The sequence below is a fragment of the Pipistrellus kuhlii genome, unplaced genomic scaffold (assembly GCF_014108245.1).
Source record: "Pipistrellus kuhlii isolate mPipKuh1 unplaced genomic scaffold, mPipKuh1.p scaffold_m20_p_15, whole genome shotgun sequence".
Taxonomy (NCBI): Eukaryota; Metazoa; Chordata; class Mammalia; order Chiroptera; family Vespertilionidae; genus Pipistrellus; species Pipistrellus kuhlii.
In genome coordinates this window covers 32,909,611-32,932,412 of record NW_023425460.1, presented here as the reverse complement: position 1 = coordinate 32,932,412, position 22,802 = coordinate 32,909,611, and the positions used below count along the sequence as shown (strand labels likewise).

Genomic DNA, 22,802 nt, shown 5'->3' with positions numbered 1-22,802 from the left:
ATCATTTATCCATTCATCTGCTGATGGACACTTTGGTTGTTTCTACCTTTTGGCTAGAATAATGCTGCAATTAGCATTAGCATACAAGTATTTGTTTGAGTCCCTATTTTTAATCACTGGGAGTATATATGTAAGACTAAAATATTTGGACTATTAACAATTATATGTTTAACTTTTTTGAGGAGCCCCAAGGTAACCTTTTAAAAATATAAATTGATGTTATTTTCCTCTTTAAAACTCTTTAATGCTTCTCGATTTCAAAATTTATTATATATATATTTTTTAATATATCGATATATATTTTTAAATATATTTTATTGATTTTTCTGATCGATGATTCTCTCTCATCGATCTGTTTCTGTCATTGATAAAGTTATGGCTTTCTTGTGGAATGAAAAGAAAAATGACAAATGTTGATGAGAGTGTACAGAAATTGGAGCCCTTTGTTTTTCTTTTGATTTAACGAATAAAAGTCATATAAATACTTTGTTTTTCTCCTATTAAATTATAAGTTCCTTGCGTACTGGGACTGGGTCTTATTATAAAATTTATCCATCACACACTTTTAACAGATTTAAAACTAATATTCCTTTATGAAAATTAATCTCATCTAATCACACATGTATACATTCTGCAAGTAATTTGCCTTGGCAGAAGCACCACAAACCTGCATTACTCAAGCTAGATGTGCGTAAGTCTTTTCATTCCCTGGTGGTGGGAGTACAATGTTCTCGAGGCCATTGTGGCAATACAGTGAGCAGCTGCTACCCTGCCGCTGGAGAGCCAGAGTCCCAGGACAGCTGTGGTTGACACATCTCTGTCTCCAAGTAGCACAGCACCTAACCCACCAGGTGAGCTAAAGCTCTTTTGACTCACTCAGATCCAAGTAGGAGATTTTTTTATCTTCCAGCTTAAAAGTCTGAAATACAGCTCACCAGCGAAGAACTTAGAGAGGAAGCTTACGCAGCACAGAACTCAGAACTGTGATGACAAAAAGGGAGTTGGAACTTCTACCTCTGGACAACATGGAATAACAGGCACTAGATTTACCTTCTGCCTTAAACAACTAGAAAACAAACAACTAAATATCTAAGACAATGGTTTTCAGACACTATACAATAGGCAACACGGGCCTGGGACCCCTGAGAACAGAGAAACAAGCACTGCGAGCCCTGTGATGGTGCTGTCTCGCTGCGTGGAGGCAGCTTCCGGGCTGCAGTGCAAGGAAGGGGAAAGCAAACGTAGCCTAGAAGTCTCTGCAGTCAGGAAGGCCAAGGTGGATAGACTGCAGGGCAGTGTGTTGAGAGGAGGAAGATGCACAGAGAAAGAATTTTGGGCCTGGCCTGCGTGGCTCAGCGGTTGAATGTTGACCTATGAACCAAGAGGCCACGGTTCATTCCCCGTCAGGGCACAAGCTGGAGTTGCAGGCTCCATCTCCAGTAGGGGGCGTGCAGAAGGCAGCCAATCAATGATTTTCTCTCATCATTGATGTTTCTCTCTCTCCCTCTCCCTTCCTCTCTGAAATCAATAAAAATATAATAAATAAAAAAGAAAGAATGGCTGAGACCGGTTTGGCTCAGGGGATAGAGCTTCGGCCTGCGGACTGAAAGGTCCCGGGTTCGATTCCGGTCAAGGGCATGTACCTCGGTTGCAGGCATGTCCCCGGTGGGGGGTGTGCAGGAGGCAGCTGATGGATGATTCTCTCTCATCGATGTTTCTAGCTCTCTATCCCTCTCTCTTCCTCGCTGTAAAAATCAATAAAATATATTTTTTAAAAAAAGAAAGAAAGAAAGAATGGCATGTATGGGAGGGGGGTGGGCAATGGAAGATATGTACACAGATAATTTAATAAAAAATAAATAAATAAAAATAAATAAAAAGAATGAATGAATTTTGGAAATACAAATCAAAAACCACAATGAGATACCACTTCACTTGATGTAAGATGACTATAATAAAGAAGGAAATAACACATGAAGAAATGTATTATGTGGAGGTAGACTTAAAGATGTATTTTATTTTATTTTTTTATTTTTTTTAATGTATTTTATTGATTTTTTACAGAAAGGAAGAGAGAGGGATAGAGAGAGTTAAAAACATCGATGAGAGCGAATCATCAATCAGCCGCCTCTTGCACATCCCCTACCGGGATGTGCCCGCAACCAAGGTACATGCCCTTGACGGGAATCGAACCCGGGACCTTTTGGTCCGCAGGCCGACGCTCTATCCATTGAGCCAAACTGGTTTTGGCTATTTCATTTTTATTTATTTTTTATTATATTTTTTATTGATTTTATACAGAGAAGAAGGGAGAGAGATAGAGTTAAAAACATCGATGAGAGAGAGTCATGGATCAGCTGCCTCTTGCACACCCCCTACTGGGGATGTGCCCGCAGCCAAGGTACATGCCCTTGACCGGAATCGAACCTGGGACCCTTCAGTCCCCAAGCCAACGCTCTATCCATGGAGCCAAACCGGTCCCGGCTAAAGATGTATTTTATAAACTCTAGAACAACTAAAGAAATAAAGGTATAATTAATATGCCAATAGTGGAGGCCAAAATGAACCATGAAAGACATTTAATACAAAGGAAAGCAGGAAAGAAGAAAAAAGGAACAAACTATTTATGCTGTCAGGGAGTTACTAGTCTTATCAGGGTAACCACTTCATAAGGTATCTAAATGTCTAATCACTTTGCTGTGATTAGAAACTAATATAATATTGAAACTAATATAATATTGTATGTCAACTGTTTAAAAAATCATGTTTTGCCCTGGCGGGGTTGTTCAATTGGTTAGATTTTCATCCCCATATGTTAAGGTTTCAGGTTCAATCCCCTGTCAGGGCACATACAAGAAGCAACCAATGAAGGCATAAATAACTAGAACAACAAAGCAGTGTTTCTCCTTCTCACTTCCTTTCTCTTTCTCTCCATTTTTCTAAAATTAATAAATAAATGAATAAAAAATTAAAAAATAATTTTAAAAATCACATTTTTTTCCTCCTTTGTTAGTTGGTGATTGTTTCAAATGGATTTTTTGCCCTAACCGGTTTGGCTCAGTGGATAGAGCACGGGCCTGCGAACTGAAAGGTCCCAGGTTCCATTCCGGTCAAGGGCATGTACCTTGATTGCAGGCACATCCCCAGGTAGAGGAATGCAAGAAGCAGCTGATGGATGTTTCTAACTCTCTTTTCCTCTTCCTTCCTCTCTGTAAAAAATCAATAAAATATATATTTTTTTAAAAAGGATTTCTCCCCCCCCCCCGAGTTCAGCTTTTTATTAAATGTGTTACAAAAGAGTTTTCGTCAGAAAGGCCAAAGCCTATGTCATCATCAGACTGCTCAGATTCTTCTGTTTTCCTCTCCTCAGCTGGGGCAACAGAGGTGAGAGGGCAGGACTTCCTGCTGGGGCAATGCCAGCTGCTGGGACAGGTTCACCAGCCCCTCCACTGCAGAGGAGGCTCCCAATGTTGACATTGGCCAAAGCTTTTGCAAACAAGCCTGGCCATAAAGGTTCAATACTTACAACAGCTGCTTTAATGAGGGCATTGATCTTATCCTCTGTCACCTCTTCCTCAGGCAGGATAAAGGCCAAGTAGATGCAGGTGAGCCCTGAGGTGAAAGCCATCGAGGGGGCAAGTGCTGGGCGGGCATGCCGGGAGGGAGGGCGCTAGGGGCAGGAGGAAGTGAGGATCTCACCCCAACGTGGCTTAGCTTCCTCCGAAGGACCAGGCACATTAGCTGCAGCTGGAGAGAGGGGCTCAAGTGGATTTTGAATGTTAAACAGCTTGTCTCTTATAAGCACCCTCTAAGTAGCTTTGCTTTTTCTTTTTCTTTTTAATATACAGTCTGATAATCTTTTTTATTGAAGTGCTTAGACCATTTACATTTAATGTAACTACTGATTTTATAAATGGGCTTAAAACTACCATCTTACTATTTTCTATTTTTTCTACCTGTTCTTTGTTCCTCCTTTCTCATTTCCTTTTCGATTAATAAAGTAATTTGCACTCCACTTTTTTCCTCCTGTTTGGCATTTTAGTTGTACTTTCTTTTTTTATGTCTATATTTTGAAAAATATTTTTATTGATTTCAGAGAGGAAAGGAGAGGGAGAGAAACAACAAGAATCATTGATCGGCTGCTTCCTGCACACCCCCTACAGGGCATTGGCCTGCATCGAACCCCAGACCTTTTAGCCTGAGGGCCAACACTCTATCCACTGTGCCAACCAGGCTAGGCTCTACTTCCTTTTATTATGCGTCTAGTGATTACTTCAAAGATATGCATCATTACAAGAGCTTACCTGCATTTATCCCACTTCATTAGTCAATGTTGCCTGGCCGGTTTGGCTCAGTGGTTAAAGCATCAACCTATAAACCAGGAGGTCAGGGTTCGATTCCCAGCCAGGGCACATGCTTGAAACCCAGAGTCAATCTCCAATGGGGGGCATGCAGGCAGCAGCTGATTAATGATTCTCTCATCATTGATTTAAAAAAATGTTTGTTTTTGTTTTGTTTGTTTTTATCATTTTTTAGATAGAAAGGAAAGGAGAGGAAAAGAGAAATATTGCTGAGAGAGACATATCATCTGGGCTGCCTCCTGCATGCCCCCTACTGGGGATTGAGCCCGAAACCCAGGCAGGCATGTGCCCTGATCATGAATTGAACCATGACCTCCTGGGTCATAGGTCAATGCTCAACCACTGGCCAACACCAGCCAGGTTCATTGATGTTTCTCTCTGCCTTTCCTTCCTCTCTGAAACCAAAAAAAAAAAAAAAAAAAATTTAAATAGTCAATGTTAGCAGCTTTTGTACCTGCCACCTCCTTTTCCTTATTGTATTCATTTTAACATTGCATCACATTTCACTGTATGTGTAATATTATTGAAATAAGACCACAGGTGTTTTTTTTTTAATTTTTATTGATTTCACAGATAATGAGGGAGAGAGAAACATCATGAGAGAGACACATCAATCAGTTGCTTCCTTCACGACCCCCTTCTGAACTCCCCCCATTTTGGATTGAATTCGCATCCTGGGCAAGTGTCGTCCTGACCAGGAATTGAACTGTGAGCTCCTGGTTCATAGATCAACACTCAACCACTGAGCCATGCCGTCTGGGAAAGACCACAATTTTTGAAACATGATTTTTGGTACTTACTAAGGAATCCGTATGCAGGAAGCAGCGAGAGGAGCCCCCACCTGTCAGAAGCTGGGCAACTATTTCACCTCAGTTTTTTTATTTTATTGTTACATTTAAAAAAATTTTTAATTTTGTTGTTTAAAGTATTACAAATAGTAGTACATATGTCTCCTTTTTCCCCCACTGACCTCCCCCCGGCCTGCCCGACCCCCACCCCTGGCACATGCCTTCACACCCCGCCCTCATCTCAGTTTTTTTTTTTAAATATATTTTATTGATTTTTTTTTTTTTACTGGTTTGGCTCAGTGGAAAGAGCATCAGCCTGTGGATTCAAGGGTTCCGGGTTTGATTCCTGTCAGGCGTCATGGACCTTGGTTGCGGGCACATCCTTAGTGGAGGATGTACAGGAGGCAGATGATTGATATTTCTCTCATCGATGTTTCTAACTTTCTCTCCCTTCCTCTCTGTAAAAAATCAATAAAATATATATTTTAATAAAAGATCTTGTCTGGGAAGTATTAATCCACCCACCATAGATCTTGCTCCTTCAGATTACCACTTGTTCTGATCGATGATGGCACACGAACTTTCTGAGCAGCACTTCAAAACGTATGAAAAAGTGGACAATTGGGTCTCTAAATCATTTGCCTCAAAACAAGGAAAGTTCTATCAGGATGGTATCCACAAATTACCTGAAAGATGGGGGAAATATGTAGCTAGCGATGGATATTCCTTTGAATAAAGCACTTTTGAAGTTACTCTTGAAATTATTGTGTTTTCTTTTATTACAAAATCCGCATTAACTGATACACCTAGTATACCTTCTTTCCATTTAATTCTCATCAAGCTCTCTCTTACCAAAAGGCTTTTGTATATGCTGTTCCTTCTAGCTGGAAAAAATGCACAGGTCACCACCTTCACCTAAGTAATTCTCACCTTCAAGTCTCACTCAGTAAAGACTTTTATTACTGCAGTGACCATGTCCTGACTTGCCTAGGATAGTCTGTTTACCTCTGTTCGTCTCACCCTATTTACTAACAGCTCTTCCTTTCACTCTCAAAAGCATCCCAGTCTAAATGATAAATTACATGGTTACCCTATCCATGAGCAAGTCCTAACATAACATGAGTCAGTTCCCCTGTTACATGTTCTCATAGCTCTTTGCCTTCATTGCACTGAAGTTTACATTTATACTTTGTGAGGATTACTGTTTCCCCGAAAATAAGACATCCTCCGAAAATAAGACCTACTTACAGGTTTCCTTCTGAGTGAAATATAAGGCATCCCCTCGAAAATAAGGCCCCCTCCTAGGCTAAACATGAGAGATTTGGTCCACTGATTCTGAAAGAAATGGAGTCACAAGAAATTCACCAGGAAATTCAGGAATTGGATTGTTATGATGATTTCCAGAAGATGATGACATGATTGTCATTGAATAAATGAGTAAATTCTCATTCATATATTTTTTTTTCAAAAAAAAAAAAAAAAAAAATATATATATATATATATATATATATATATATATATATATATATATATATTTTTTTTTACAGAGAGGAAGGGAGAGAGATAGAGAGCTAGAAACGTCGATGAGAGAGAAACATCGACCAGCTGCCTCTTGCACACCCCCTACCAGGGATGTGCCCGCAATCAATGTACATGCCCTTGACCGGAATCGAACCTGGGACCTTTCAGTCTGCAGACCGACACTCTACCACTGAGCCAAACCGGCTTCGGCAAATTCTTGATACTGTAGGATTCAGTTTGTCTGGTTTGTGTTGACAACTACTATACTACTGTACCATATACAGGTAATACATTTCCTTTATTTTCATTTAACAATAAATGTGTACCGTATTCTTCTTCATGGAAAAATAAGACATGTCCTGAAAATAAGACCTAGCGCATCTTTGGGAGCAAAAATTAATATAAGACATGTCTTATTTTCGGGGAAACAGGGTAATATCTTTGCCCCACGTTAGACTAGGTAAACTTTGATTGCTGGAGCTGTTTTTTTATTCACTCATGATTGTGTCTTCAAAGTCTCTGACACAAAATCACATATTATGTACCTGGCACATAAGTAAGCACTTATATTTGCTAAATGTATGAATGTGTGTCTGGCAGGCTAATTTATCGAAATGTTGTACTCTTTCCACCGTCCAACCCACTTCCAAGGTGGAAGCCTGGTATGTATTCTCAATCCTGAGCTCCAAAGGGGATTATGTTGGGAGAGGAGGGGAGAAAGGGAAGATGGGCAAGTGCCATGGCCTCTGAGCACCTAGGCCTAGGAAGGCTCAGGTCTGCAATGGGGACATGTGGCTGAGCCCCCTTTTAGGAACTCCAGTGCCCTGTAGAACCTGAGAGGAAAGATGGAGGTTCCATGGTAGACACCGCCTACAAGTCAAGCTGGCTGCCATGGCTGCCAGGTCACATGTGACCTCTCACATAATCAGAAGGGCCTTTCCTCACTCCAGAACAAGTGCCCTCAAATGAGGGCCTGTTAATTCATCACATGGCTTGTATCCAAAAATTCATGGCAGATTCCGAGTTTGTTGAATGTAACTGGAATGATGACAATGTCAGGCTTTAACTGGTCCAGTTCAGCTCCTTGTAGAGGGCAAAAGCCCCACCTATTGGCCCGTTCAGATACTGCAGACGGCTTAAGCAGGCTCTGCAGGGAGCAGAGGGTGAAAACTCAAGTGATCAGTGGGAAGTTTGCTTTCCTGGCAGCTGTATTAGCACCAGGAACATTGCACTGGACTATCAATTCCCTAAAATACCCAGGGGGGATAAAATAAGGTACTAACCCCTGCCTTGGCCATGGGTATTAAATCTTGAGTCAGAGTTAGCATTATCTTGCCCCTACCTTCTACACAGTCTTGATCCATCCCACTGAAAAAATGTCCTCTTCACTGCATGGTAAATTAAACTGTTCCTCTCCTCAGGATCCTGAACCAAGGATTTATATATTATTATATATATATATTATTGATTTTTTACAGAGAGGAAGGGAGAGAGAGAGCTAGAAACATTGATGAGAGAGTCATCGACCAGCTGCCCCTTGCACACCCTCCACCAGGGATATGCCCGCAACCAAAGCACATGGCCCTGACCGGAATCGAACCTGGGACCCTTCAGTCCGCAGACGGACACTCTATCGGCTGAGCCAAACCGGTTTCAGCCCAGAGATTTTCTTGCTTGTCCCCTTTGCAGTGCTACTCTGGCCCTTGGTGACAGGACTCGAGACACTGAACAGAACTGTTCCCATTTCAACTTCACCTTTAGAGGCAGCTGATTTTCAGAGACACCTGGGTTCTTGTCTCCATGTGCCAATAAACTGCAGTTATCAACCCTAAGCAAACCATTTTTAAAAATATTTATTTTGTTGATTTTTTTACAGAAAGGAAGATAGGGAAACAATTAGTTAGAAACATCAGTGAGAGAGAATCAGCTGCCTCCTGCACAACCCCCACCAGGGATGTGCCCGAAACCAAGGTACATGCCCTTGACCAGAATCGAACCCGGGACCCTTCAGTCCGCAGGCTGACGCTCTATCCACTGAGCCAAACTGGAGGGCAGGGATGCTGCTACACATACAACACACAGGACAATCCTCCACAAAAAAGAATGATCTGGCCCAAAATGGCAATAACAAGGTTAAGAAACCCTGATTTAGTTAATTAATATCCCCCTGACAAAGTTGGGTTGCAGAGAGATAAGCTGTGTAGCACGAAACTAGGAGCATAGGACAGTATCCTGCCTTGTGCGCATTTTGAGGTAGAGGCATGAGCCATCAGGTGTTTAGCTCACTGAATTTGTGGATTTCAATAATAGTGCCAGAACCCATCAATGATAGGTGGAAATTTCAGATCCCTCACAAAACTAGTTTATAATAAGAAAGATCAATTCTGCATGTCAATCCTTGGCATTATGAATAAAGATACTAAACAACAAAGGAAAAAAGAAAAAGAAAACATTGTCCTTGACTCTGTTCCAATTTGAGTCTTTGATGAAATGGCATGTTGCACATCACAGGGACACCAAAAAATTGCATTTCCAAAATCCTCTTATTATCCAAGTGATAGCCAAGGAGTGTTCACAACGTGCCAGCGACCCTGCTAAAAGCTCTAAATTCTCAGTCCATACAACCCTTCAGAATGGTCAAGATTTTACAGATGAGATGAGAAAATACTCTAATTTTAAGTATGAGAAAACCAACTCAGAGATTTAAGTAATTTCCTAGCAAATGCTGTTAGACAATTTGCTAAACTGCCTTATTTGCATTAACACTTTCGCTGCATATCATGTAGCAGGTTCAGGCCTAAGGGGAAAGAGGTTTATAAAATGCAAAAGAAAAAATAAGCCATAGCTTTAAACAATAACCAGTACACGTACCCATTATTCATCTAAGTAAAAAAGTTAATGCATGTACATTATATTTGATATTTATACAGACTTAACCAGGACATTGTTAATGGAACCATGAGGGGAAAGAATAAAGTATTTTTCAGATACTCTTACCTCGGTGGATTTCAGCACTGGCTGCTTGTTAGGAGTCACCTGGGAGCTAAAAGGCCTCACAGAGAACCAGTGTCTGACTCAGCCAGTCAGGGGATGGCCCTGGGTATCAGTTTTTAGAAGTATCCTAGAGGATTCTAATTTTTTTTAAAAATATATTTTATTAATTTTGTACAGAGAGGAAGGGAGAGAGATAGAGAGCTAGAAACATCGATGAGAGAGTCATCAATCAGCTGCCTCTTGCACACCCCCCACTGGGGATATGCCCGCAAACAAGGTACATGCCCTTGACCGGATTCGAACCCAGGTCCCTTCAGTCCCCAAGCCATCGCTCTATCCATTGAGCCAAACCGGTCTCGGCAGGATTCTAATTTTCAACCAAAGTTATGAAACCACTGATGTATACCAAGGGGTAGCAAACATTGTCTGTAAAGAGCCAGATAATAAATATCGTAGGTTTTATGGGTCATTTGAAGTTTGTCATTTTAAAAAATATATTTGATTTTTTACAGAAAGAGGGTTAGAAACATCGATAAGAATCATTGATCAGCTGCCTCTTGCATACCACCTACTGGAGATATGCCTGCAACCCAGGACCTTTCAGTCCACAGGCCGAAGCTCTATCCACTGAGCCAAACCGGTTTCGTTTTTTGTTTTTTTGTTTTTTTTAATAATACACAAGCCGTGGGCTGGACCTGGCCCACAGGCCATTTGCCAACCCCAACTGAGACTACACACTGGCTAGACTATTGCCTAGAAAAGGCACCAAGAAACAAGGTATGGCCATGCCCAAGAAGGCTCTGCAGTGAACTGAGGTCTAGACCCAGCCCTTTAAGTGGCACCCAAGTTCTGGTGTGAATAGGAGGTGGGAGAGCTTTGGATTCACAATAAAACTCCAAGACACTTTAGAAACCAACCAGTTTATTAATTTGTAGTAAGATGTGTAACTTTTACCATGCAGACTGAAACACCTATATCAGCATGAACAGAGCATTTCCTACCTGGAGGCAGTTACATGGAAAACCAGGTTATTATCAGGTTCTTTGGAGAGAATGGAATCCAAAAGAGGAGAGGTTCCTTTCAGGACCTATACCTCATCCATGACACTGGACGCACCTTCCCACCACAGGGACAGCCCCGCCGCGTTTGCTGACTTCCTTCTCCACTGTGCTCGGCCTGAGCTTCACCATCAGCCAGCCTAGCCCACCACAGCTCTGCTCACTGGTGTTTGCTGTTCCCTCACTGTTACTGACAGTTAAGGTTCTGAAAGGGGCACATCACTTGCTCCCACGTAGCAATTACAAGACACATTAGTCCTATTAGGATGCTCTCCCAAACCCACTCTATTCAAGTTTTACCAGATAATATGCTTTGTAAAGGTTCTTCCCATTTTCATTAGCACATACATAGGTGACCTATAAATTTACCTAATATAATCTAATTCCTACTGAGGATCGAGGTTATTTTTCTTATTTCACTTTCTTAATCAATGATTCCCAATCACACAGGAATTATTGAAACCAATTTTGTGTCACTACTGCGACCAAGATACATACCAAGTGATATGTACTTTCCAGATTAAATTAATGTTATTTTGTTCTCTAAAATATAAAAAATCAGATGATGCAGTTTTCAATTTAGTACTCAACACTGTTTAAGGGTCAAGTTATCAAAACAAGTCTTTGAACAATAGAAAAGTTTATGCTTTCAAATAAAAAAACAGGTATTGCAAATATTCCATAATAATGATAAAATTACAGAAAACAAACTATTCAGACTGACTCCACAGCATTCACACTACACCATAATTTTGCCTGTAACAAAACAGCTGATTTTATACCCCAAACTAGCTACATCCATGCTGGCTAAAAACTTCAGTCTTAGACCGCATGAATGAGGAAGAACTACACAGTGCATGCTTAACAGACATATACATTAAACCATTCTCAACTGCCCCTCACCAGGGCTGAGTGACCGGAGGGATGAAATGTGGACATTTCACATAGGCAGAATTCTCCAATTATAAATATTCACACATGTAACCTTTAGGATGTCTTGAGCAATACCTTTTATCTATGGGAACCCACTTCTGAAAAATCACAACAAAAATCAATAGGAAATGATTCAATAGAAAATATACAAATTTCTCAGCATGAGGACTTCCACAAAACAGGGAGAAGGGAATGACAACTAAAACTAATTTTTATTAAAAAAGAACACTCCCCTTACCTTGTCCTTGCTACTCAACACTCACAAACAAATCTGTACAAAACTACACACACAGAAAAGGACCAGAGAGGATGTTCCCCACTAACAGAGCTGAGGGCTCCTAGGTCCACTGGGGACAGTAGTCTTGGATCATCACCCCTGCGTTGCCAGGTCACTCCAGGTCACTCGCTGTCAAACTTGATTGAATTAACCTGGACAGAGATGGAGCCTCCCCGGTAACTGCCCCGCTTTTTCTTGGTCTTCTCATGCCGGAAGGATTTGCCTTTGGTGAACTTCAGGACCTGATTGGCTCGTTCCCCCCAGTCTCCGGCTGCACCTCGCTGGTGAGTAGAGAGATGGTTAACACCAGGGCCTGTCACATTCTTGTCCCTGCTCAAGGCAACCTGAACCCAGAGTTTCCCACCAATCTGAAGCAACTGTCCTCTTCCACCCAACACTGCTCAAGAATGGGGACTCCCTCTCCTCACCTTGGCATCAAAGGAGTTGTCTGCCACTCGAGCATCCACCTCAATTTCCTCCTCCCTGATCCTTCGGAATGGAGATGATGCCCTTTTTTCTGCCTGGATAAGAATGAAGTACCAAATTAAAGATGGAGTGGTCAGATAACAGAAAATCCCTCCTAAGCCACACACATGTGCACCTTTACCAGGCCGGGCAGAGCTGTAAGATAATTCTAGATTCTTCTACTCTTGGAAGACTAGCTCCCCATTCTCACTTATGAAATCTAATACCCACCCCCACCCTTTGTCCAAATATGGCTTATATACCCAATGTTGCCTCATAGTCTGAAATTTTCATGCATATGTGAATTGCCCACACATGCATTAAAACTTTATTTCCTCCTGTTAATAATAATAAAATAAATAAGTAAATAAATAAATAAATAAAAGCTAACTCCCGAGAGGAAAAGAAGACAATTTACTTTCTTCCTTTTTGGAAATGTGTTAGGGGTCTGAGGGTTTATCTTCTTTACTGGAGGAGTCTCTGCCTCCGTGGCAGCCTCATTCTGCTTTCGTTTCTTTCCTAAACCTACAAAACAAAAAAGCCAGACTCAGACAGTATCCTGTTCCTCTGCCATGTTGCCGCAGAGGGCCTGCAACTGGAACCTAGTCATTCTGCCTCCTCTCTCTACGCCACCCCCCAGGAGCATATACCCATCCTAATTGCGGGGGAACCCAAGGGGGCAGCTTCTGTGGATACAGACCTGGCTGAGAAACTGCTACTGCTGCCTTGGTCTTTCCTGCCTCCTGCTTGTTGCTGATCCTATCTGCTTTTCCATTCTGGGCAGGTGGTGTGACGGTGCCATTGGTTTTGAGGGCTTTTGGTTTAGGAGTACCCTTGCCCTCGGGCTTCTCCTCCTCCTCCTCTTCACTGGAGTCATCTGAAGAACTGCTGCTGCTCTTGGCCTTTGCTGTCTTTGTGGAGGCTGGCTTGGAAGGGGCCACAGCTCCCGCTGTCTTCGGTGGCTTCTTTTTAGCTGGAGGTTTAGATGCCTTCTCTTCCTCCTCTTCCTCACTGCTGGAGCTGTCTGACTCAGAGCTGCTGTCCCCACCACCCTGAGAGGACTGTTTGGCAGGCACAGATGGTGCTGCTTTGGCCATCACCTTGGCCTTAGGGGTGGTCACTGTCTTCTTGGCCTTCCCCACGTCCTCCTCCTCCTCCTCACTAGAACTGCTCTCCTCCTCACTGGAGCTGCTATCAGCCTTTCTGGTCAGAGGCTTCTGGCCACTGCCTGCAGGCTGCTTGAGGGCTGTGGCCGTCTTGGCTGCAGGCTGCTTAGGAGTGGTAGCTAGCTTACTTGCGGGATTTTTTGTGGCACTGGCTGGCTTGGCAGGAGCTTCTTCCTCAGAACTGTCAGAGTCTAGACAAGAGGGTAGAATGAATAGCTCCCCAAATTATAAATTAGACCGAGAGGAGCCCCTGGAGTGGCCCTGCCGGAGGGCCTCCACACGCCTCACCTGAGCTGTCGGAAGAGCTCTCTGCTGCCTTCTTTGCCGGAGCTGGTTTAGTAGCTGCTTTAGAGATGCCTGGCTTAGCTGGCGGCTTCTTTTCTTCTTCAGAGCTTGAATCTGGAGAGAACTATGGCATTAGGCTGGGCCCAGAGTCCTGACCCAAACAGGAGCAATAAAAAGGATGCACAGACCAGAGCTTCAGTCCTCTCTTGCTTCAGTGGAAAGAGGGACAGAGATTTTCCTCTATTTCTCAAACACTCCCCAGACCCACTCACCACTGTGATGACTCACCAGATTCATCACTGCTGTCACTGCTCTCTTCGGGCTGTTTCTTCTCTGCAGCTTTCTTGGAAGCCTGGGTTCCCAGGGACTTTTTGGGTTGGGGAGCAGAAGGCGGAGGGACTGAACTATATGGACCTGTTTAAAACGGAGAATGGGGTGGTATACAAACTTTGATGGAGCTTAACCCCTTCCCTTAAGTGTGAGTTAGAATTAGTGATTCATTTTCCACAAACAGAATACGGCAGGAATGCTGACACATCATTTTCAAAGTCTAGGTTATACAAGATAGGGTGCCTTTCTCCTTTCTCTGGGAGAAACCAGCAGATATGGCAAGCAGTTCTTTGGAGAGTCCACGTGGTGACTACAGAAGTCCTTCCGTGTATGGGCCCTGGTAACAGTCATGTACTTGACTCCCCATATCTAGTCACCTGGTTTTTTCTTCATGGGCTTTTTCTGCTTCTCTTCTTCCTCCTCCTCACTCGAGGAGTCCTCACTGCTGGAACTCTTTTGGGTAGGGGCGGCAGCTGCTTTCACTGGAGTCTTGGCTGCTACTTGCTTTTTAGGCACAGTCTGCATCGTACAAAGAAATCAGTTACCACAGGAAAATGTTGACTCAGTCACTCCTGCCAGGAAATGGAGACTGCCCCTTTAACCCCCAGACCCCTCTCTTCCCTGGTAGAAGTTATGGTCCAGACCTTCTTAGAGATGGCTGCTGCCTTCTCCTCCTCTGAGTCTTCACTGCTGCTGCTGCTACTACTGCTAGCTGCTTTGCCATTTGCTATTTTAGGTGCTGCTCGAGTGGGTGTGCCTAAGAAAAAAGAAACAGTGTTAGAAGTATCAAGAAATTAAAGGGCCATAAGAACCTCCATCTTATTTGCCCAGAACTTAGGAGTCTATATCAATTTTCTTGCCTCCAGAGCAGACATGAAGGAGACTGCTACTATACTAAGGAGGCCTTTCCTGCCAAACATAAGGAGTAAATCTATTCTATCTTTAAAAGTGACATAATATAAATAATTTAAATATGCTCCTGAAGTCTGTCACTCCAACTTCCAGAGGAGCTCCTATAAATCATAATCTAACCTTCACTACAGGAAGATTATAGAATAAAACTTCTCATTTGTCTTATGGAATGAAGATTTAGGAAGGTTAATGGTAGTGAAAAGAACAAGAAATAGGGGTGCAAGTGGTCATAGTAAAATGGAATTTGTGGGAACATAAAACATCTGTGAAATGCAACTAAGAAATGACAAACTGATACCGTTTTAAAAAATACATTTTCCCTTGCCACAAATTGTTTCTCTAGTTATTAGTCCCTAATTATTATACATTTAATCATTAGCATCTTTTAGCCAAAAATGGTTTGGCTCAGTGGATAGAGCATTGGCCTGCGGACTGAAAGGTCCCGGGTTTGATTCCGATCGAGGGCATATACCTTGGTTGCGGGCACATCCCCAGTAGGGGTGTGCAAGAGGAAGCTGATCTATGATTCTCTCTCATCAATGTTTCTAACTCTCTATCCCTCTCTCTTTCTCTCTGTAAAAAATCAATAAAAAATATTTTTAAAAAATATTAGCATCTTTAAAAAAATATAAACTAGGTCCTGGCTGAGGAGCTCAGTTGATTAGAACATCATCCCAATATGCCAAGGTTGCAGGTCCAATCTCTGGTCAGAGCACATACAGAATGCAACCAATAAATGCATAAACAAGTGGAACAACAAATGGATATCTCTTTCTAAAATCAATAAAAATGTAACACTAATCAATATCTCTGGTTCAACCACCAATACCATTTCACCCTTGTGCTGAATAAGCAATTTAAATACCTATCCACAAAACAAGCTAGTCTCGGCCTGGTCTTTTAGAAACAGAACAGAAAGAGTACCTGGCTTGGCTGGGGCTTTAGCCTGAGCTTTAGCCGCCATGGGTGTTGCCTTTGGCTTCTGGCTCTTTGGTGCCTCGTCCTCTGAGCTTGAGTCAGAGTCAGAGTCAGAATCAGAGCTCTCGGCCTTCTTCGGAGGAGTTCTGACCGCCTTGGTTTGGGGCTTAACTACCTTCTGAGAGAAAACAAACAATGAAGAGACTGCACAAGAGCTTTTGGGTATCCAGCAGCATCTTAAGGTAAAAAGCTTCATAAGCTCCTTTTATCTTTTTGGGCTAGCAGTAGGGGCGAGGGAAAGCTAAGCAGGACATCACATGAAAAAGACAACAAACTCTTAATAAGAAACAAAAAGTTCAGCCACACGATCCACTAGATCTGTCCCTGCCATTCTCTATCTGGAGCTCCCAACATCTGTATACAAAACACACTCCCTTACCCCTGAAGTCCTAGACAGTGTCCCAGGGAAACCCAATACCTGGGTTGGTTTACTCTAGATTCAGAGTCTAACTTCAACCTCGCATATCCTTTTCAGGCTTCATACTTCTATCACATCTCTGAAAGTCCCCAGATTGGGAGATAACAGATCCACTAAGGACTTGTATACATGCATATAAGTACAACCAATGGACACAAAACTCTGGGGAGAGTGGGTATGGGTGGGAGGGGAGAGCAATGGTAAAATATGTACACAGATACCCTGTTTCCCCGAAAATAAGACAGTGTTATATATTATTTTTTCTCCCAAAGTTGCGCTAGGTCTTATTTTCAGGGGATGTCTTATCTTTCCATGTGATAGGTCTTATTTTCAGAGGATGTCTTATTTTCGGGGAAACACGGTAATAATAAAAAAAAATAAAAAAAAAAAAGCCCCCAGATTTTCTGCCCCATAATCGCCTGACCACCACCAGCTCTTGGTCACAAGCTACAAGCCAAGATTCTAGGTTTTCTTGCCAATCCCTTAAGCAACCCCTTTCCTTCCCAAGCTGCAAACCTGGACGGGCTTTTTCTTTTTGTCCTCCTCTTCCTCCTCATCACTGGATTCTTCACTGCTGCTGCTCTCTGATGCATTGGCTGAAGCCTTTCCAGGAGGCTGAGGTAGACTGGCACGCTTGGCAGGTACAGCTAAACAAAAGCGCAGGTCCCACTAAGAATCAGCTACGCAGTACAGGCAGACTACACATCCTTTTCCCTGACTACACTGCTAATCCCAACTCCCCACCCGTCTTACCAACTTTCTTAGCTGGAGGTCCTTGGGCTTTCTCCTCCTCACTGCTGTCTTCACTGCTCTCACTGGATGAAGCCTTCTTTTTAGCCTTCTTAGTCACTGGTCCAGGTCCATTTGCTTGTAATTTCCGCTTTGGAGCCTTGGTGGACCTACTGAGGTAGATCAGGCTAACTTCTGGGGGTTCAGGACCTTCCCAAACCAAGAAACACAGCCCAGTACACTTGAGGCGGGAAAACAGCCAAAATGGTCCGGGGAAGACTTACTTGAGCCAGAAGCTATAGATGTCCAAGAGGGAAGAGGCATTGGCATCCTGCGGGGTCTTTAGGAGAAAAGACAAAGAGCTGGGTAAAAAAATTTATCCTGGTTATTCTAGGGGAGATCAGATTTTGTGTTACTGTCTGGTTAAAAATGACCCGCTCTGCCCTGCCTGGTATGGCTCAGTTGGTTGAGCATCATCCCATGCATGGAAAGGTCGCCAGTTTGAATCCCAGTCAGGGCAAATACCCAGGTTGTAGATTTGATTCCTGGTCGGGGTGTATATAGGAGGCAATTAATTGATGTTTCTGATGATAATGCTTTTATCTCTCAAAACTCAATAAAAACCTCTTTCTTAAAAGTGACCTGTTTAACTACCCACTAGTTGCCTGGTAAACTAAATTGTGCACTGGGGATCCCTCAGCCTGGCCTGCGCCCTCTTGCAGCCTGGGAGGCATCAGTCGGACATCCTTAGCTTTGCCCCAGAGGTGGAAGAGGCTCCTGCCATCACTGCTGTGCTCACCAGCCATAAGCCTGGCTTCTGCCTGAGTGGCACTCGTCCTGTGGGAGTGCACTAACCACCAGAGTACAGCTCCTGCGTTTTGTGTTCGGTAGTTTGTTCTGCCATTTGGTCCATTTGCATATTAGCCTTTTATTATATAGGATTACTATAGTTCATATGTTATAGCTTCAGTCCAGTGGCAGTGGCTCAGTTGGTTGAGCATCATCCTGTGCACCTGTGCATCAAAGGGTTGCCAGTTTGATCCTCAATTGGGGATGCACGTCTAGGTTGTGGGTTCGATTCCCAGTCAGGGCATGTTCAATGATTCTCTCTCAGCCTGTCCTCAGATGAGGATTTTTAAAAAGTTACAGCTTTCATGACTTCTCTTACTTGCACAAATTAGAAAAAAGAAAAAGAAAAAGAAAAAAAAAATACCCCTAGCTGGTTTGGCTCAGTGGATAGAGTGTCATCTCATTTGATCCTTACAGAAGTCCTGGAATAGGTAGAGAGAAGACTAGATGGAATCCTATTTTCTTTTCATTAGCTGAAAAATGGAGATTTAGAAAGCTTTGAAAACACCTGGCTAAAAAGTAAGAAATGGTGGACCCTGAAAATGACTTCAGGTTTTCTCACTGTGAAGAATATAGTCAAACACTGCTGCAGTTAATATTCTATCCTTTGCCGAAACCGGTTTGGCTCAGTGGATAGAGCGTCAGCCCGAGGACTGGGAGGTCCCAGGTTCAATTCCGGTCGGAGGCATGTACCTTGGTTGCAGGCACATCCCCAGTAGGGGGTGTGCAAGAGGCAGCTGATTGATGACTCTCTCATCAATGTTCCTAACTCTCTATCCCTCTCTCTTCCTCTCTGTGAAAAATCAATAAAATAAGTTTTTTTTTAAAAATATTCTATCCTTTGTTCTCCCTCAATGACCTATAATAATAATCTGCTTTGTGGTGATCTTTACTGCTGTGTTGCTGACAACTAACTGAAAGAGAAGTTGAGGTGCTTCTCTGGGCTGAAAAAAGTTTAGCTAAATTAGAAAACAGTTTTAATTAAGCAAGTTTATTCTATATCTATAAAAGGCTAAGGTAATACTATACATCTTAAATTATTGAGGTAAGAGATAAGGCATATAAAGTGTTTAGAATCTGGAAAAAGCATCTGGCCCTTACTAAGCCCTCCACAAAGATTTTGCCACATTGAAAATCCTGGTTCTATGCTAAGCAAAATAAGCCAGTTTGTATCACAAGTATCACAGGATCTCACTCATATGTGGAATCTAATGAACAAAATAAATGAACAAAATAGATTCAGAGATTTAGAAGCATAGAACTGACTGCAGAATTTCAGAGGGAAGGTGGAGGGGGAGTGGATGGGTGGGAAGAGATGTATACTTATATGCATAATCCATGGGCCAAACAACTAGGTGGTGAAGGCCTGGGGCAGGGGTGGGGGTGAGGAGGTGGAGGTAGGCTAGAAGGGGTCAATGGAGGGAGGGGGAAAGGGCAACATAAATACTCACAACAATAAAGATTAAATTAAAAACAAAATATATCCTGGTTCTGCCCTAGCCAGTTTGTTTCAGTGGTTACAGAGTCAGCCTGGGGACGGTGGGGACGCAAGGGTCTCGGGTTCAATTGTGGTCAAGGGCACATGCCTAGGTTGTGGGTTTGATCCCCAGTGGGGGTGTGTGTGTGCAGGAGACAGCTGATCAATGATTCTTTCTCATCATTGATGTTTCTATCTCCCTCTTCCTTCCTGTCTGAAATCAATAAAAACATCATTAAAAAAATAATAATAATCCTGGTTCTGAAAGGCTTAATTCCATCCAGCCCATTGTGGAAACACTCTTTGCAGCCTCCCTAACAGTCAATTCCAAACAGTTACAACATAAAAACACTTACATTTCATCTCAAGGCAGGCTGCCCCAGCTTAAGGAAGTCCTTTCTGAGGTTGATCCGATTCTCTTTGCACAACTGGATTCTGCCACTAACAAGTCTATTTTCTTAATTAAAGACCAAGACTGCCGCCCTAGCCTGTTTAGCCCAGTGGATAGAGCATCGACCTGCAGACTGAAGGGTCGTGTGTTCCATCCCAGTAGGGTGCGTGCAGGAGGCAGCCAATTAATGATTCTCATCATTGACATTTCTATCTCTTTCTCTCCCTTCCTCTCTGAAATCAATAAAAGTTAAAAAAAAAAAAAAAAAAAAAAGATCAAGACAAAGTCTATCCTCTCTCAAGGTGTTTGCCCATGCAATCATGTCTGCTTTTCTTGAAATGTAGATTCCAAACCTTTCACATTCCTAGTCATCTTCCTTTCACATGTCTTCCGAACATACTAAGTTACCAACCAGATGATAACAGCTTTCACTCACTGATGAGCATCAGGCACTGGATGGGATTGCCACTTCATATATATTACTAAAACTCACAAAAATCGCTGAAACTGGTTTGGCTCAGAGGATAGAGTGTCGGCTTGAGGACTCAAGGGTGCCGGGTTCGATTCCCGTCAAGGGCATGGGCCTTGGTTGCGGGAACATCCCCAGTGAGGGGTGTGCAGGAGGCAGCTGTTAGATGTCTCTCTCTCTCTCTATCCCTCTCTCTTCCTCTCTGTAAAAAAATCAATATTTTTAAAAAAACCTCACAGAAATCCTATAAAATGTACGATGACTTCCCCATAGAAATAGAAATACTCAGATTAATCAAGCTGCCCAAATTATACATCTTTAAATGAATGGCAATACCTGGTTCCAACCCTACATTTGATTCCACGAGTTAAAGATCCAAGCTCACTGTTATGCCTGCATGGCATAACTATGATGCTCAATACCACTTATGCTACTTTGGCATAACAGCAGAATCCTGCCTCTATTTTCGTTCATTTTCTCTACCACGGAAACTCCCACCCTTCTAAAGCATTTTATGTATCTTTGACTCCCCAGTAAATTCAACTAAGAGTTAAAGTCGTCACGCTTCCCACCAACTACCTAAAGCCAAAAGAAGGAACCAGGAGCTTCCAATGTCTCCGGTGAGACTGGCTCCCACTTCACCGCGCTCCGCCAGCCACGTGACCTGGACCACGCGGGTCCCACGCCGCTGCCACTGCACCGCTCAACAGAAAAAAACCTACAAGACCCAGCATTACCTGGTCAAGACCTCGCGGACTCCAGGCTCTCTCCAGTCACCACGGAAAACCCGCACAAAAGCCCCGCAGACACTGGCCAGGCGGACTCCACGGACCTCTCTACCTGGAGACCTAATCATGTCGGGGCCCGGACCCCTGTGGTCTTCCCACCCCGGCCGGTGACCCAAGTCCGGGACTTACAGCGCCTGTTGCCTTGGCGAACTTCTTGGCCACCACCGAGAGCTGGTTATCGCGCAGAAAGCCGAGCACGAGGGGATACAGGTCGCTGGGAACCACGCGGGGCAAGCCGGTGTCCGCCATCCTCCGGGCAATACGCGTCACTACCGTTGCCGATGCACACGACTCAGGAACTCGGGAACCCAGCGAGGTCCGGACGGGGCGTGTTACGTCATCGAGCCGCGCGGGCGCACAGCGGAAGGGGTGGGCGCGCTCCGCAGGGAAGTCCCGCCTCCACCTCGAAGGATCTGCGCAAAATCTGTAAGCTCTTTCCGTTCCCACGAGTGTCGCCATCTTGGAAAGGGCGGAGCCCGCCTCCCGCCACTTTGCGAAGGCGGAGCCTGACGTCAGGGGTCACGCCCTCGGCAGTGGCGGGAAAACTGCGGACTTCCCAGCCCTTTCTCCTGAGGTAACCTTTCCTCCCCGCGGCAGGTTCCTGCTCCCTAGTTTGGGATTAGCATTTCAGGGAAACTGAGTGGGTCGGCGGGCTCCAGCTATCCTCGGCCTGTCTGGACTTGGTCACAAGATCTCCAGGCCTCCCTATCCGCTCTGCCAGTGGATTCCCACCGTTCATATCCACTGCCTCCCACACCCACACCTGTGGGACTCCCACCTTCACTGCAGAGGTTCATTCAGAGCACCTGTGGTAAAGATGGCCGGAAGCCAGAACAAGAGTAGGGAAACAGCCGAAACAGGTTTGGTTCAGTGGATAGAGCGTCGGCCTACGGACTGAAAGGTCCCAGGGTCGATTCCGGTCAAGGGCATGTACCTTAGTTGCAGGCACCTTCATGCAAGAGGCAGCTGATTGATTCTCTCTCATTTATGTTTCTAACTCTCTATCCCTCTCCCTATCTGTAAAAAATCAGTAAAAAAAAAAAAATATATATATATATATATATATATATATATATATATATATATATTTTTTTTTTTTTTTTAAAGAGTAGGGAAACAGGGGCAGATAGTTAAGTCGCCAAGTAGTTTACAACCATCTAGCAAAATCCTATCTTCACTAAACCAAGGACACTTAACAGTAATGGCTGGCACCTCTCCCCAGCCATAGGATAAATAGGGTAAATAGCCTAAATCAGAAATCCTATTAATGCCATTTGTGCCAACTACACCCAAGGGCAGATGAGGTTAACGGAATAAATCTAATTTTGGCACATCAGCATAGAGCTGACATATTCTATTGAGCTCATTCCATAACTCCTCCCTAAAACTCCCAGCCTTTAAAAACCTTAAAAATGAAGATACCACAGGGCACTCCCTTCAGGAAGCACACCTCATCTTTCCCTTCCTTCTCTTCCTCCACAGGCATGCAGTTCCTAACTAGGGACTCCCACAAGACTTGCATCCAGGGAGCCATGGGCCTGAACCTGTCCCAAAGGCCTTTTTCTTACTTCTTAGTGAGCCAAAGCAGCACAGCCTATGCTCATTTCACTGTG

The 22,802-nt window shown here is 43.5% G+C and overlaps 1 protein-coding gene and 1 pseudogene across 5 annotated transcripts; both read right to left on the bottom strand.

Moving 5' to 3' along the window:
* Positions 1 to 3,269: 3,269 nt before the first annotated feature.
* Positions 3,270 to 3,722, bottom strand: LOC118719023 (annotated as a pseudogene).
* Positions 3,723 to 10,568: 6,846 nt separating this feature from the next.
* NOLC1 (nucleolar and coiled-body phosphoprotein 1) lies at positions 10,569 to 21,524 on the bottom strand. Of its 5 annotated transcripts, XM_045582036.1 has the most exons (14): positions 21,319 to 21,521; positions 17,500 to 17,555; positions 17,240 to 17,388; positions 17,003 to 17,133; positions 16,015 to 16,186; positions 14,823 to 14,935; positions 14,556 to 14,697; positions 14,137 to 14,262; positions 13,852 to 13,962; positions 13,540 to 13,754; positions 13,098 to 13,257; positions 12,816 to 12,922; positions 12,361 to 12,453; positions 10,569 to 12,213 (listed from the first exon to the last, which is right to left on the bottom strand). In XM_045582036.1, the coding sequence occupies exons 1-14, from the start codon at positions 21,436 to 21,438 to the stop codon at positions 12,055 to 12,057; spliced, it is 1,854 nt and encodes a 617-aa protein (XP_045437992.1). In that variant the 5' UTR covers positions 21,439 to 21,521; the 3' UTR covers positions 10,569 to 12,054. The 5 variants fall into 5 exon arrangements, with proteins under 5 accessions (XP_045437992.1, XP_036293855.1, XP_045437991.1 ...); XM_036437962.2 differs by having other exon boundaries at positions 13,098 to 13,754; positions 21,319 to 21,520; XM_045582035.1 differs by having other exon boundaries at positions 13,098 to 13,754; positions 16,015 to 16,183; positions 21,319 to 21,520.
* Between the last annotated feature and the right edge of the window lie 1,278 nt (positions 21,525 to 22,802).

Coding starts and splice junctions, on each gene's coding strand:
- NOLC1 (XM_036437962.2), bottom strand. CDS start 21,438: ATGGCGGACACCGGCTTGCCCCGCGTGGTTCCCAGCGACCTGTATCCC. Junction 17,556..21,318: donor TCGCCAAGGCAACAGGCGCT/GTAAGTCCCGGA, acceptor TTTCTCCTAAAG/ACCCCGCAGGATGCCAATGC. Junction 14,936..16,014: donor TAAAGCCCCAGCCAAGCCAG/GTACTCTTTCTG, acceptor CTTTTTTCTTAG/GCACACCCACTCGAGCAGCA.